The sequence below is a fragment of the Melanotaenia boesemani genome, chromosome 10 (genome assembly GCF_017639745.1).
Source record: "Melanotaenia boesemani isolate fMelBoe1 chromosome 10, fMelBoe1.pri, whole genome shotgun sequence".
In the NCBI taxonomy this organism is placed as follows: Eukaryota; Metazoa; Chordata; class Actinopteri; order Atheriniformes; family Melanotaeniidae; genus Melanotaenia; species Melanotaenia boesemani.
In genome coordinates this window covers 30,064,748-30,079,991 of record NC_055691.1, presented here as the reverse complement: position 1 = coordinate 30,079,991, position 15,244 = coordinate 30,064,748, and the positions used below count along the sequence as shown (strand labels likewise).

Sequence of the window (15,244 nt, the reverse complement as noted above, 5' to 3'; positions counted from 1 at the left end):
CTCTCTGTCTCTTGTTTTTTTTTTTTTTGTTTTTTTTTTAAAGTAGGACTTCTGGGATTTATTTTCAAAACAAAAGTGATTTTCTATCGAGTAATGTAAGTTGCATTTTTGTTAAAAAAAAGAATACATATATAGATATATACATATATAGTAGGAATGAGATCCCAGCAAAAAAAAAAGTTATTCAAACCTCTCCATCATTGGCTAAGTGAATATGAGTCCATTAGGAAAGGGGACAGCTGCTCTTCTTCAAAAAGAAGATCATCTGTAGAAGTTTAAATGTGAAACCTTATGCTCTGAGAAAAGAAAATAAAGCATTTCAACATAAAAAATTTTACCCATCAGTAAAATTTGGTGATGGTATTGTTTCTGTGATGGTTTGCTTTGCAGCATGCGAGGAAAGTCACCGATATAACTAGTCATTTGTAATTATACCAACAAATGTTGGAAAATCTGATTTTATTTTGTTGTGTGTATGTATAAATGTAGACAGATCTAAAGGGCTCAAACTTTCATGCATCATGTATTTCTGTAGGACAGCTGTAGCAGCTAACTCACTAGTATATCTGGTTCTTTTTCTGGAATTTTAGGAAAAGTTTAGCAACTGGTTGGTAGCATCAGTAACTTTAGTCCACTTAAGATCTTCACTACAGAGAAAGCATTTACTGATAAAAATCACAAGATGTAGCTGGAATTTCTAAAGATAATCTGTATCAAAAGACATCGAGTTCAAGAACAAGCTCTTGGGAATAAATTGTGAATTTAACACATAGACACTGGGGTTATTTTGGAGGTGATGCGACATTACAAACCTTGTTTTTTTCTTTTAGGTTAATCCAACTACAATCTCACTGCCGTCCAAATGAAGCTGGATTCTATTCTATTATTCTATTCTACAGTCATTTGCCAGGTGCTTTTCTCCAAAGCGACTTACATCTGAGAGTAAGAACAACACCACCAAGAAATCAAACAGGACGGGACATCATAATTAAGTAGTAGTCAGACTGCTGCGAGTCCAGTTGGACCCAGAGGCTGTCATGTAGTGCTAGAGGCAGTGCTTTGTTTTGTTTTTTCTTGTGTGATTTCATCACTTGGGCATGATGATGCATTTCCTCTTTAGTCTGAGCCTGGCATCCATGGTTTCCAAAAGATTTTTAATTTAGATTCATCTGACCACAGAACAATTTCCCACTTTGCCTCAGACTATTTTAAATGAGCTGTGGTCCAGATAAGATGGTGGCATTTCTGGATTGTGTTTACACACGACTTGCTCTTTGCATGATAGAACTTTGCAGTGATTTCCTGTGGAAAATCATGTTTGGTTTTAATGTGATGCTGCCTAACACCCTAGTTTTGACTTTTAGCCTTGTCCCATCTGCACAGAAATTCCTCCCGATTCTTTGAAATTTTTGATGATATTAGACACTGTAGATGGTGGTATCTTCAAAGTCTTCACAATTTGACGTTGAAAGTTTTTCTGAAATTGTTCCCCAATTTTTAGATGCAGTTTGGTGAACCTCTGCCCATCTTTACGTGCTCTTTTTATACCCAATTATGTTACTGACCTTTTATTTAAACTAATAACTAGTCAAATCCTTCATTTTATTTTAATTTATGCCAATTAGCTTTCCAGTGGTGAATTAAAATATGGGTTTATTGCATAATGTGGATTTGCAGATCATTGCATCCGGTTTCATTTGACATTTTACACAGCATCCCAGCTTTTTAAAATTGAGGTTATATCAGGAAAAAAACTAATTTTCAGATTCTATGAGGTTATTCTAGACTTTAAAACCCTATTTCAGTTTAGGTAATAATTACATCTAGCAGTAACTATAGGTCCTGTTCTCTTTACTCGCAGTTTCAATAATTAATTTATTTCCAATATATCAATTAAAACAGAAAATAGAGAACTATTTTAAATATTACTGAAATGCATTTATTTTTACAGGGCTAGTATAAGAAATGAATACAAAGTACAACTCCATAGACATCATAGATTGTCAAAAAAAGTAAAGTACAAAACCCTTGAGGTAAAACATCATTAAAAAAGAGTCCGTTAAAAAGCCCTTATTAAAATTTCAGTTCTTTTCCAGATAAATGCTCACTTTACAATATCTAGCTGTCCTAAAAAATACAACGAGCTTTAATTTACATGTTAGTGGTGGTGCAAAATACAGTGTGAGACAACATTCAGTTGAAATTTTCATGTCTTTCGTCAAATGTAAACAATAAACATTATTGGATTCCTCAAGCTTTGAAGCCAATGCTGAGAAGAAAATGCTGTCACAAGGAAGAAAATTGAGCTTTAAACAATGAGCGCTGCTGAGGAGAGATCAGAGCAGCTTCTTACCACCAAGCAGCACATAACAGAGCGAAGACTGAAAGATAGAAAACTGTTGAATCTGAAGTGACACACATACAAAAAAAAATTATTTTAAAACATGATGCCATTTTTTTTACCATGATTGGCAGAAGTTTTAAAAAAAATCTGTTATGTAAAAACATTCTCATTTAATCAAAACCAACAATGTGTCAGTTTAACTCTCAGTCCTGTTTCCCAGCCTGTCTCACACTGAGGATGATTCTTTAGATGTGGCTTACAGACATACAGTTGCATTTATAAATAAGAAAAACCTCCTAATACTTACAAAATTTATTTGTGGAATTGCAAATTGCTAGCTGGGGACTATTTTCAACTGTGGATTGATACACAGTTGATTCTCCTTTTAGCAAGGATAGTTTCCAAGATGTAAGACGGATAAAAGTGCAGCTGGACCTCTCTGACTCAGAGTGGTCAAATGAATCAGGCTTTGACTAGAGAGGCTATACATGCCAATACAATTAATTCATTGTGGATTTTGGTCTTTTGATTAATAGAAATTTTGAACAATTTTGCAACGAGCAACACATTTAGTAAAATCAGTACCATTTCCAAGTTTTGCTGGACGTGCAAGCTTTTTTCTGAGCTGCTAAAAAAGTTTCACAAAGAATTAAAATGTTTTAATGCATCTGTAAAGCACTTGGAAGAAATGGAAATTCTTCGTACTAAAGTTAAAAAACAAAAAAAGAAGATGGTACCTAATTATTTAAATGTAATAAGAAGATTTCTTCTCATTTTCTCCCAAAATATATCCATACAAACTCGGTGTGCGTCCCTAAAGGCAACCACAGTTACACAGTGCTCTGCCTGCTCTCGCGGCTAAGCCCCATTGCTTCTGAAGAGTGAAGCGGGAAATCAATGAATATCCCCTCTGAGCTTGAGTCGGCAGAGTCTAGAACTTGTCCAATTATGGTTTCCGGGCTGGAGGATTCACTGGGTGGCGAGGAGGACGCGCCCTTGCTGAGATCAGTCATTGTTGTTGTGGCCTCTGTGCCATGGAGAGCTCCTGAGGAATGAAGTATGGAGGGAGACGAGAGGGGCAAGTCCATGGCACCGGCTCCTGCATATACAATACATATAAATGAGTCAATGCTGGGTTATTATGAATTCTTATGTCCAGATTTTCTCACAAAAACCAAGAAAATCATGGATGCATTTATCTTGAAATTCCTCATACCGTTGAACTGAGAGCCCACGCACAGCCTGTTGGAGGAGGAGGTGGACAGTTCAGACCCCGGAGCCAGGTCAGAGTAGGCCAATCCTTGTTCTTCCAGACATGATATAATCTCACAAGCTGAGTGGCGCCGAATTCCTCCACTGCTAACCGAGCTGGCATCTGGGTCATACTCCGCCACAGGGGTCAGCAGCAGAGGAATATTGTAGCTTTTTGATCGTACCACAGGGTTCTTAGATGGCTGGTCGGCTGACTTGGGCCAGCCCCACGGTAAACGCTGATCTGGAAGGCAAGAAGTAAATAAAGGAATATTTTGTTGAGATGTGTCTCTCCTTAGATACAAAGACTCGTTACTACTTCTCCGTTTCTGACTCACCCAGAACACAGCAATGATCTTCAGTATCATCTCCAGAGTAAAGCCCATGGGTTCCCAGGTAGGGCGAAACTACCTTCTGAACCAGAGACTCCAGCCTTAAGTAGTCCTCATTCACACCACGTGGTTCATGGACCCCCTAAACAACGAGAAAACATTCACACTCACAAGTTATGTTTCTGATGCAGCTAATTTCTTCATTTATATAAAAAAAAACCCGGGTTAATGATCAGAATTAATCTGTATTTGAAAATAAGTATTCTGTCTCATATAAATGTTAATTAAATACCTTTCATTTATATTAATTAGACTTTGTTCAGAGAAAAAATAACAATTAACCTATTTCAAATAACCTAAACATGAAAAAGAAATTAATAAAAAAAAAATCATGAACATATTTAATCTAAATAAAGTATTTGGCTGCTATTGTTAATGACTGACTTTATCCCCAACAGTATTTATAAGGCGTTTTAAAAATAGTCCAGAGTTAATTTTGCTTAATTACAAATAACCAAGGTTTATAAAGATGAAAAAGTCTGTCACATTAGTGTTATCTTAGATGCATGATTGCTAGGGAGAAGGGGATGTATATAAGAACTATAATATAAAAAAACTCATAAATAATCATCTCTATCTACAAGAACAACATGATGCAAGCTCACTACATGTAACTAATTACAACATGCAAAGCTTCAAAATTATGATAATGCTGCTAACTTTTTGCAACGATAATATTTAGCTTTCACTCGGCAGCCCACCTGTAGAATAAGCAGCATCTGTGTGACAGAGGGGGGCACGCGGGCCCTCGGCCGAGACAAGGCATCCTCCAACTTTACACTCAGGACTATGGTGTTCCTGAAGTGAAGCAGGGCCAGCTGTCTGACAGAGGGCTCCTTACCCTGCAGGAAACAGAGAACAAGCAGCTACAATGAGTACCATCAAAGAAAAGGCTGGATTGATGAGATTGCTGCAAAAACAACACCCGGCTGACTCTTAGAATGGTTGTGCACCTGAACTGGGTGGAAGATAGCCTGCAGCATGGACAGAACATCACAGAAGAAGAAGTCCCAGGTCTCTGCCAGAGAGTCAAGTAACTTCTGACCTGCATGAATCACAGACGTTGGTTGATTAAAGCATAAGTGTCGTCCAGTAAAATAGAGTTTCAGACAACACATGAAGTCAGTCCTACCTTCATAAAATCTTATTTTGTCCCGAAGGATTACCATGCCTTTTGTAAGCAGCTGGTTCTGTAAAAAGATGTTTATAATTATAAGATGCAGTGGTGGACTTCAGTAAATATTTGTCTCATAGCACAGAGAATCTCATCTGAATTATACAGTTAAAAAGATAAATAATAATTATGATAAAAATAATATTAAAGTGCCTTACCTGAAGATATTCTGTGAAGAATGACCCCAGCTCAGTCTTTAACAGATGTCTGAGAAAACAAATATCTTATTAGTTTCTTTCTTAACTCCATATGAACATGGATAATTAATGCAAAACCATATAAGATATAAAATTGTTTATAAATGTGTAAAAAACAGCATTTAAAACAAAAAAACTGATTCATGAATATGTGACTGTGCAGCTTCATAGTAAAAAGATGTGAACCAATTCACCAAATACTGCGTTTTCCTGCTTTAAATTCAGATCTTTCTCTGCTGTTGGAGAAGTATGTGTCAACCACATTGTGGCATTTTTGCACATGGAAATATGTTAACTGGGCTGAAGTGGAGGCAGATTGAAGTGACGGATCTGGTTTAGAAAGATAATGAGATATCTCGGCTGACCACATGACTCCTCAGGCCCACAAACACTTCACACACAAACAAAGTCACTCACAAGAAAACATCCAGTCAGCAGCAAACACTGAACAGTCTGTAATTACACAGATTATATCACAAAATGACATAAACAGTCCAAAATAATTTGTGTCTGATCTGTGGCTGTTTAAACATACCGGACACCTTCATTAAGGATGTAAAGTTCATTATCAGCCAAACCCTTCTTCTGGAAAACTGCTATGACAGCATTGTGGATGCTGCAACACAAAACACAAACTAGTCTTTATTACTGTTCAAAACACAACACATGATATGATTGTTACTCTCTAATCAGTTGTGCTTTAATTGATTAGATCAGTTGAAGTACAGGTGTACCTGTTCCAGGTGGCGTTGGCTCCTGCCCTCTTCTGCTTCTCCCCTCTGTCCTCTGGTGAACTTTTCTCACTCTTCCCAAGCTCGCTGAGGCTTGGAGAGCTCATCAACTTCAGCCGGTGTAGAGTCCTCATGAGGTAAATATGAAGGGAGGACAGTGGAAAGAAGAGAAACAAGGTCAGGCAGTGAGCTGGCATATACAGAGAGGAAACAAGAGGAGGTGGCTGGAGGGGAGAGGGGAACTCAAGCAGTGGAAAACTACAATACAAAGAGAAGCCGGTGACAAAAGAGGAGAGAAGTGGGACAGAGTGGCATGTGGTGAGAAAGGGCAGCGTGTTAAGAGCAGGATGGGTGGAGCCCAGCTGGGAGGTAGACCACAGTGTCACTGCAACGCCCGAGATCTCAGAGCAGCAGGAAACAATAACACTTGCGCTGCTGGGGGCATACTCTTCCTCCCTCTCTGCCTCTCTGGCAGTACAATACAACCATTGATGCAAACAAATATTTATGCAGAGCACAGATGCCAGAGGAACATGCAGGGTAAGCAAGGCCGAAGCGGCTGTTGTGTTTGTGACTGTACCAAAAGCAGGAGGAAATCGTCTGGTTTATTGACAACAAAAAGAAGGAAAGGAAGCAGCAACACAATACAGGACAATGAAGGAGGTTTTCCTGCTCTTCCACAGTTGGACATGAGCAGCTGTAGAAGAGCAGGAAAACAAAATAGTGCAAGGACTGAGACAGGAACTTGACCAATAATGGATATTTGACATTTTAATATCTGTATTTTCTTTTTTACCTTTAGGATATTTCTTATAATTTATAAGTATATTGTAAATATAACAAGGCATGATTATAAAGTGATATCTTCTTTTAAGTGCAGATTTATACATTTGTACATCTCTGGCAGTTTTGCTTTCAGCTCATCTGTCAGCTTATATCAACACTGATTTGATATGTGTATGAAAATGGAGCACAGTGGAAAGTGTTAATCCCAAAGAGGCTGAAACTTTCAGGAGGGAAAATGCAAATGTGTGCAAACAGTTCAATGTTTCTTAATGTAAAATACAAAATAAATAAAGGAGGAGCGGGGTCTTTCATCATCTATGCAATAATAAATCTTGAGAGCGTCCACAACATTTTCTTTTTAAAGGGTAAAACGGAAATCTAACACTGATGCCCTCAGGCAGCTCCACATTAAACACTGTAAACCTTTGTGGGTGTAAACAAAAGCTGTAAGCTGAAATTGTATCTGCCTTCTTGATTTATTGCTCTCTCTTTATGGGACGCTCGCTTTAAGAGAAGTGATTCTCCCATTCCTAATTTATTTCAGGAGCACAGATGTAGCCTAATTGTAATTTAAAGTGCATACTTTAGTTGAGTCATAAAATATACCCTGAATTGAGTTAGGAAAAGAAAAAAAAATTGTTTGCATAGTTTCAGAAGGGGCCTTTGAAAGTGGCATGATGAGTTAAAACCTACGCAGTCCTGAGACTCTGCTGACACCACAGCAGTAAACAACAGACCCCCTCTTACACCCACACACATGCGAGCACAGAAAAACATGGAAAGCGAGGCAACACACTGGTAAGATAAGCACGAGTAAAGAAATGAGTCAATCAAACATCCCAGCAGGTGCTGATCATCATGAGGCCAGCATGTGTTTGCAGGGAAAGCTCGACCTGTTAATGAAATTATCTGGGAGGAGAGACGGTGTGAGTTTTTGTGAATGCTTATTAATATTTAATGCATCTCCCAGGATGGTGCTTGTTGTGAAAAAGCTAATCCCAGGAACTGAGCCTTACCTCCTGATTGGGTGCTCGCTGCTGCTGTCCATATCAGGGCTTGGGGGAGGGGCCGAGAAGGTGCTGAAGTTGAGGGAGAGGGGTCTGGGGGAGGCCCGGGAGGCGTGCCTCCGCCGGAGTCCATCGAGCATCTGAACACAGGAAGAGAAATGATGGTAAAATGGTAGAGCAAGCAGATGTGTGAGGCAATGTTGATAGATTTCTCAGACAGACACGGTGAGTTAATGGCTGAAAGAATGAACGTTTAAGCAACTAAATAAAGGGAAAAGTACATTCAGAAAGCCATATGAGAAAGTCAAACCACACATTTGTTATCTCCTTCCAGTAATGGGGTTTTCTTTATTCTGCCTGTGACTGTTTTTTCAACACAGGAGTGTTTTGCAATAACACTTCAACCTCCAGCCTAACCGCAATCACACACATTGCATCAGAGGAAAAGAAAAGGGAAATGCGTGTGTGTACATGTATCAGTGTGTGACTGCTTTGTTCCTGTAATAGCTTGGAGTATGGCCTTACAGTTAGTGTAATTGGGTGTCTCCCTTTATTGAAACAGACTGTACAATAAAAAAGCACCATCCGCTGGTCAGAGAAGAGAACAGCAGTCTGGGTTGTCACTTCAAACAAAGACGAGCGTCCGTCACTGCCATCCTGAATCTTTTTAGTGGTAAAAAGAAATAAAAAGATTGACTTGTGTGTAATCAAAATGATTGTACTGCATTTTCATTAAATCACATCTCGGTCAGAATCACAGACTACACACACTGCCAATAGAAAGTGCCATGCCACGCCAGTCTGGGCATTTCTGCTTTTGCCTCCCCCTCCTCCTCCTTGTCTGTAGGGGACGACTACAGTCTGATTAGATCAATACAATTTATTTTTTCAAATTAGACAATTTTTCTTTTTCTGAGATGTGGATGTAAATTTGTGAATTTTAATCGACCTTAAATGGTCAATCATTCGGACCAGACGCGCTATCAACTGTCCACGTTTATCCTAGAGGGAGGAATGTGTACGTGGAGCTTTTCTATTTATCTGTACCTGTATGAAGAAAGAATGAAGCAAGCTGCCAGAGTAAACAAAGCCGCTGCCTGGTAGGCACACACAGGGCAGCACAGCTGGAACATCTATGGATAAAAACTGTATTATGATGGCCACAAAGTTGCCGTGTGTCATGCGGCTCAGTCCGCCCACAGAACCCGCCTGCACTCACCGTTCCTGTTTCTTGTCGCGTCGCTCCCGGTAGGGATGAAACGGTCATATAGTACCGCGAGGAAGCGTTTGCTGTCGGGGTTTAACAGCGGGTGGCTCCTCTACCGTACCCCGGCGGTCTGCGCATCCTCTCGGACATCAGGCGGATAGAGGGTCCGACCAGCGGTGCAGCGGAGAGGGACTCATTCATGAGGCAAGAACCGCCGTTCGCTGGCTCGCGCACTCTCTCTTGGTTTGGCTCGCCCCCGCTTTGTTTTGACGAGATGCAAAAGCGAACCTGGACGCGTCCACGAGACATCACACGGACGCGCGTTGTGGTAATAGCTGTAGGATAAAATAAATGGGAAAAAATATAGAGAAATAAGTCACTGGGTTTTAAGAGAAATACGCGCCAGTTCAAGGTGTCACTCTTTGGACAATTCACCCCATTATTACTGTGCAAGAGGCCCAGCACATAAAACAGAAAACGGAGTCAGACTGTAATACTGCAGTATAACAACATGCAGGTGTGCAGTCAGTGGTGCAAGACGGAGAAAGGCCTGCATGTGACAAGTTGCTTTAGACTGGTATAGGCCTCTGCATGTGACTTTGAACAAACGGGGAGGTAGTAAACATAGACTAACCACACGGAAGCAAATTTCATATAAACACACAGGGAGTCTAAACCATTTGTCAATGCTGGCGCAGGCTCTTTGCGGACAATCCCTTATATCCACGATTTAAATAAATTAGTCGTACCGAATTCAAAAGCTGTTGATCCATTTTGTTGTTCTTCTTCTTCTTACCCCAAAATTCCAGCTCTGTTCTATACCTCAATATAGGAATTTGATTTATTCTGTTTTTTCTTTGCCTGGTTTGCAAATACAGAGGAGCAACAGATCATAGCTCTCTTGTTAGGCATGTTGTGACAGTTAATCTGTTGATTAAAATGCTCTTACTGGATCAAAGAGCCCCATGGTGCTTAGCTCGGACAGATAATAAGAAACAGAAAGAAGAAGGAGTTTATTCCCCTTTATTTTCAGCTGTTTTTGTTGTTGTTTATTTTGGTTTTTATTTTTAGTTCAAATACAAAAACGGTTTTGTAAAATGTATTTAAGGTGAGTTTAATTTATACTCAGTCGGGGAGTGGGGGTCCAAATATTAAATTGAGGAATGTAAATAAATAAATAAAATAAAATCTAATTTTCATTACTCCATGGATGTCAGGATGTTACTGAAGAATAAAGAACATACTTCACACAAACACAGAACAATTAAAAATCCAAATATGAAATGACTGCAGATATATTTGAAAAGATCAGATTTCAACAAAAATAGCAAGAAAGAAATTAGACCAAAAATTTGCCATCAAATTACCACAAAAACACACAAAACCATGTAAGACATCAAATGACAGTAAAGTAGTGACACAAAATGAAGAGTTGTAAAAGAAACACACACACCAACAGGTGCAACATAACCAGAAAGATATGTAAAATAAACCAACAATGACATAAAACCATTCAATTTCATCAATCTGTAAATTTACAACCCTGTTGGGACTGTGTAAAATGTTAATAAAAATTGAATAAAATTACTTGCAAATCTCACAAACCAACATTTAATTCCCAATAAAACATAAACTACAAATCGATTGTTCAAATTGAAACATTTTACTATTTCATGGAAAATATTTGCTCAATTTTAATTCAATGGCAGCAAAATATCTCCAAAAAGTTGGGACAGTGACATCAAAAGGCTGGAAAAGTAAGTAGCACAAGTCAAGAGAACAAGAAGACATGCAAAAAGAGTTGGCAAATCGCTCCATGACAACTCAATGATTCAGCCAATCAGTCTTTTTTTTGTACGGCAGGTTAGTCAACTCAATCCCTTGAGGGCCACTGTGCTGCAAGTTTGAGATGTTTCCCTGCCACCCTGGTTGTTCATCTGTCAAACTTGGATCCTCTGAGTCCTGGGAGCTTGAGGGTCCAAGCAGTGTCTTAGCTGTTCCTAGGACTGCTCTCTTCTGGATGCAGATGTCTGATATTTCTCCAGGTATCTGTTGGAGCCACTTCTCCAGTGTGGAGGACACGGCCCCCAATGCTCCAATGACCAATGGTACTACTGTTGCATTCCTCTTCCAGGCTTTCTCCAGCTCTTCCTTGAGTCCTTGGTATTTTCTCCAGTTTCTTGTGTTTCTTTTTCCTGATATTTCCATTGTTGAGACTACATCGATCACTACGGTTTTCCTTGGCTGCTTATTCATGATCACAATGTCCGGTTGGTTGGCCACCACTATTTTATCGGTCTGTATCTTGTACACACAGGTCCCACAGTCCCACATGATCTTAGCCCTCTCATTCTCCACCACCTTTGGATGTATTTCCCATTGTGACTTATGGGTCTCCAGTCCATATTCTGCACACGTTTCTGTGCACAAAGTATTTGCTTATGGCGTTCCATGTATTCTTTGCCTGCAAGTATCTTGCATCCTGCTGTGAAGTGTTGGATTGTTGGGGGCCTCTTTGCACAGCCTGCACCTGGGGTCATACCTGGTGTTTTAGTTCTGGGCCTAGATTGCCCTGGTACTCAAGGCTTGCTCCTGTTCTGCTATGATTAAAGCCTCTGTGCTGTCCTTCAGTCCAGCCACCAATAGCTATTGGTAGGACTTATTCATATCTGCCACTACATCCATGCAGGGGCTTGTTCTCCCATTATGGTTCCTCCATTTCAGTCTCCTCCATGTTACATACTTATATATATATATACTTTTAATGAGTTTCGTTTTTGTTTTAATAAAGTTTTGTCCAAGTGAAGCTCGGCGACACCAAAATACGTTGTAATTTTTCCGACACTTTTGAAGGCAGCACAGGCTCCTCCCCCTTCGAAACTCCAAGCGGGAAGTTCAGATGGTCCGTTTGCGAATAAACGAAGCGACTATTCGTTTGCAAATTTAACGAAGAAAAGAAAACATTTTGTTAGTATTAAAAGTGGTGAGCATATATTTACAGTATTAACCAAAAACGAAATTGAGACCTGACTAATGTAATGTTAGCGAGCAGTATGAGGCCAGTTTGACCTGTTTGTGTACACATCAGTTGCTAGCTTCCTTAATGGGTCTCTTCTGGGTTCATTCTAGCTTTAAGTACGAGGTTTTTCTTTGTCGGGGGCGTGATATCGAGTTTGTGTTGTTGTACGTGTTTTTGTATGTAATCTGAGTATAAAAGCACATATTAGCAGTCATGTCCAGTGAGGAGAGAAGCGTCCCCGCTTCCAGGTGCTTTGGACAGGTAGGTAGATTGCGAGCGTGCCGAGAAAAATCATCCCCTTGACCTCTTTAAAATTTCTGTCACAGACGTACACGTTCAAGTGAACAGAAAAAATGCATGCATGTTAGTCTCTTACTGATTCTGGACTGTTGACAGTATATCTACACAGCTGAGGAGTACCAGGCGGTGCACAATGCCCTGCGACAGAGGCTGGGACCAGAGTACATCAGTACCAGAATGGCTGGAGGAGGGCAGAAAGCAAGTCTTTGTTTTTTTCCCCCCATCTTTAACAAGAATATAAAACTTGAACCCTGGAATTTGGTCATCACTGAAAAGATATCAGGCATAAAATACTGTTTAGAGTCAGTTATTTTAGTTTATGATCCACAGATATAAAGGTGCCACTGTTCCTCTTCTTTTAACAGGTATGCTATGTTGAAGGACATCGTGTCATCAGCCTGGCTAATGAGATGTTTGGGTACAATGGATGGTCTCACTCCATTTCTCAGCAGAACGTTGGTATGACTTACATGACTCTAAAGGATTTGATTTTAACATCTCAAAGTCATAAACAAATGACTCTTTTTGTTTTCAGACTTTGTAGACCTCGTCAACGGCAAGTTTTATGTAGGAGTCAGTGCATTTGTCAAAGTACAGCTGAAGGTTGGATGAATGCTTTTTGTCTTCAGTTTGAAGATCTCATCATAATTGTCTTTTTTTCCCTCAAAAGACTTCTGCTCATGTCGTCTACATGAATTTGTATAACAAGTGTTTTTCTTCCAGGATGGGTCGTTTCATGAGGATGTGGGATACGGAGTCAGTGAGGGGCTGAAGTCTAAAGCTTTGTCTCTGGAAAAGGCGAGAAAGGAGGCTGTCACCGATGGCATGAAAAGAGCACTAAAGTAAAGGATTTGACATATTAATTTGTTTAGCTTGGATTTGATTTGCAAAATTACTGTAAATTCTTACATTTTTTTCATGTCCAGATGTTTCGGTAATGCCCTTGGAAACTGCATTCTGGATAAAGAATACCTCCATGCTATTAATAAGATTCCTAAACAGGTATGCAATAATGTATAAAAAATAAAGTATATATATATATATATATATATATATATATATATGTGTGTGTGTGTGTCTGTGTGTTCTTTTATTTTATTAAAAAAAAATTTTTTTTTAATTGATTCCAATAATTTTTCTGAATCTTGTCCCTTCTATTCAAAGCCTCCTCCTCCTCTGGACCCAGCCCAGACTAAGAGATTTGAGGGTGAACCATTAATAGAAAAGGCCCGGTTCTGCAGCATGGCGCGAAAAGAAAATCCTGTATCTGCAGCACATCCTCCCAGTAAGCCTCTGGAGCCCCAAGTATTAAACCAGAACCACTCAGAAGTACACACTCCTCGTACTGCTGAGTCCGCTCCCAGCAGAAAGAGTGAGAACGTCGGCTCCAGGTAAAAACAGTTTGAACTTTCTAACGGCACTCAAAATTTCTCGTCGCTGTGCAAATGTGCATCCCCTCCACTCGCTTTCCTCCCCTAAGATCTGTCACGGACTCTGTGGATGTTGTCTGGTCTGAAATGCACACGGACCCCAAACAGCTGAGAAAACTCAGACAACAGCAGCTTCAGCAGAAGTTCAGGAGAGAGATGGAGGCCAAGAAGTGGCAGCAGAAACAAGACCAAGCCAAGTCAGAGGAGGCAGAGGTTTCTATTGGGCGAAGATCCACTGAAGGTAAAGGATTCATGTGTAAATTTATGGACGGTGACTGAAATAGTGGCCTTGAACTAATATTACACTGTAATAATCAGGATTTTTGTTTGCTTAAGAAGAAAAATAAATCCTAAAAGTGAAGCTGGCAGCCTTGTGAGAATGCAATGAAATAAATGATTCCTTTTAAATAAGACATGAAAAGAGCTCAGATATGTCATCTTGTAGTCTGAGTTGGCCTCCAGTTTGAGTTTTTTTTTTTTCTGTACCTCAGGTCATGACAGTGTGTCTGCACTCAGTGACAGCTCCGCAGCTGAAAACAAGAAGTCCATCGGCAGGGACTTGCATTTAACAGGTGATGTAAAACCCCCCATCAGAAGGCTCTGAATTCCTGGACAGTGTGATGTGTCTTTTACTTCTCGTCTTCCTTTGCAGATGATCCTGAGCTCTGGGATTTCACTCTAGATGGGATTGAAGAGTTGGATGTCCCTGCGGGCAGTCCTACTCCCAAAGGGCTCAGGCCCAGCACACCTGGAAATCACCAGATGCAGACGCGCAGTAAAACCCCTCAGAGAGCTCCAGGCAGATCCCCAGAAGTCCCAGCAAACAGCAAAGCACACAACCATTCTCAGTACAGACCTCAACAACACACTTACCATCAGGGAAAACCAAGTAAGGTTTGACAGCAGTCACTGAGTGAGTCAGCCTCTGGATTAATTCTCTGCTTTTAAATTAAATTCTGCATTTCCAACCTTCAGGTGAAGCCATCAGTCCATACAGACAAGGACAACACATGAAGAAACGCAGGCTGGACGCTTGAAATTTTATGCTGCTTTTCTTTCAGTGTTGCTTACTTCAACTGCAAGACTTTACCAATTTTATTTATGCATTTAAGGTCATATTGCACTGAACTGCTGCTATGTGTATTTGGAGAAATGTCTGGTTTTAGAAAAAGGTCAGTTAGCTTTAGTTTTAGAAGTTATGAAGAAAAGGAAACTGACACAAATAAACCCACTAAAACGTGTCTCAATCTTGTTGCTTAGTCTTAAGGAAGAGAAATATGTAGCGTTTTAAATAAAGTTTAAAATGTTTGAATAGTATTTGATGAACTCTATATATAAATGTTTACCGTAATGGAGAAAAACAGGTGTGTAAGTGTTGAAAAGCAGTTTGTATCTCTAAACAATGG

General features: G+C 39.8%; 2 protein-coding genes across 3 annotated transcripts; one reads left to right on the top strand and one right to left on the bottom strand.

Moving 5' to 3' along the window:
* Nucleotides 1-2,485: 2,485 nt before the first annotated feature.
* prr5a (proline rich 5a (renal)) lies at nt 2,486-9,779 on the bottom strand. The gene is made up of 11 exons (XM_041996644.1): nt 9,102-9,779; nt 7,892-8,022; nt 6,093-6,218; nt 5,894-5,974; nt 5,320-5,368; nt 5,120-5,177; nt 4,941-5,032; nt 4,689-4,829; nt 3,934-4,069; nt 3,561-3,839; nt 2,486-3,443 (listed from the first exon to the last, which is right to left on the bottom strand). The coding sequence occupies exons 1-11, from the start codon at nt 9,147-9,149 to the stop codon at nt 3,175-3,177; spliced, it is 1,410 nt and encodes a 469-aa protein (XP_041852578.1). The 5' UTR covers nt 9,150-9,779; the 3' UTR covers nt 2,486-3,174.
* A 2,081-nt stretch (nt 9,780-11,860) lies between these two features.
* Nucleotides 11,861-15,079, top strand: rad52 (RAD52 homolog, DNA repair protein). Of its 2 annotated transcripts, XM_041996651.1 has the most exons (12): nt 11,861-12,072; nt 12,307-12,369; nt 12,505-12,606; nt 12,774-12,867; nt 12,944-13,011; nt 13,132-13,250; nt 13,335-13,410; nt 13,573-13,799; nt 13,889-14,079; nt 14,330-14,410; nt 14,491-14,727; nt 14,814-15,079. In XM_041996651.1, the coding sequence occupies exons 2-12, from the start codon at nt 12,322-12,324 to the stop codon at nt 14,873-14,875; spliced, it is 1,305 nt and encodes a 434-aa protein (XP_041852585.1). In that variant the 5' UTR covers nt 11,861-12,072; nt 12,307-12,321; the 3' UTR covers nt 14,876-15,079. The 2 variants fall into 2 exon arrangements, with proteins under 2 accessions (XP_041852585.1, XP_041852584.1); XM_041996650.1 differs by having other exon boundaries at nt 11,861-12,369.
* Nucleotides 15,080-15,244: the final 165 nt, after the last annotated feature.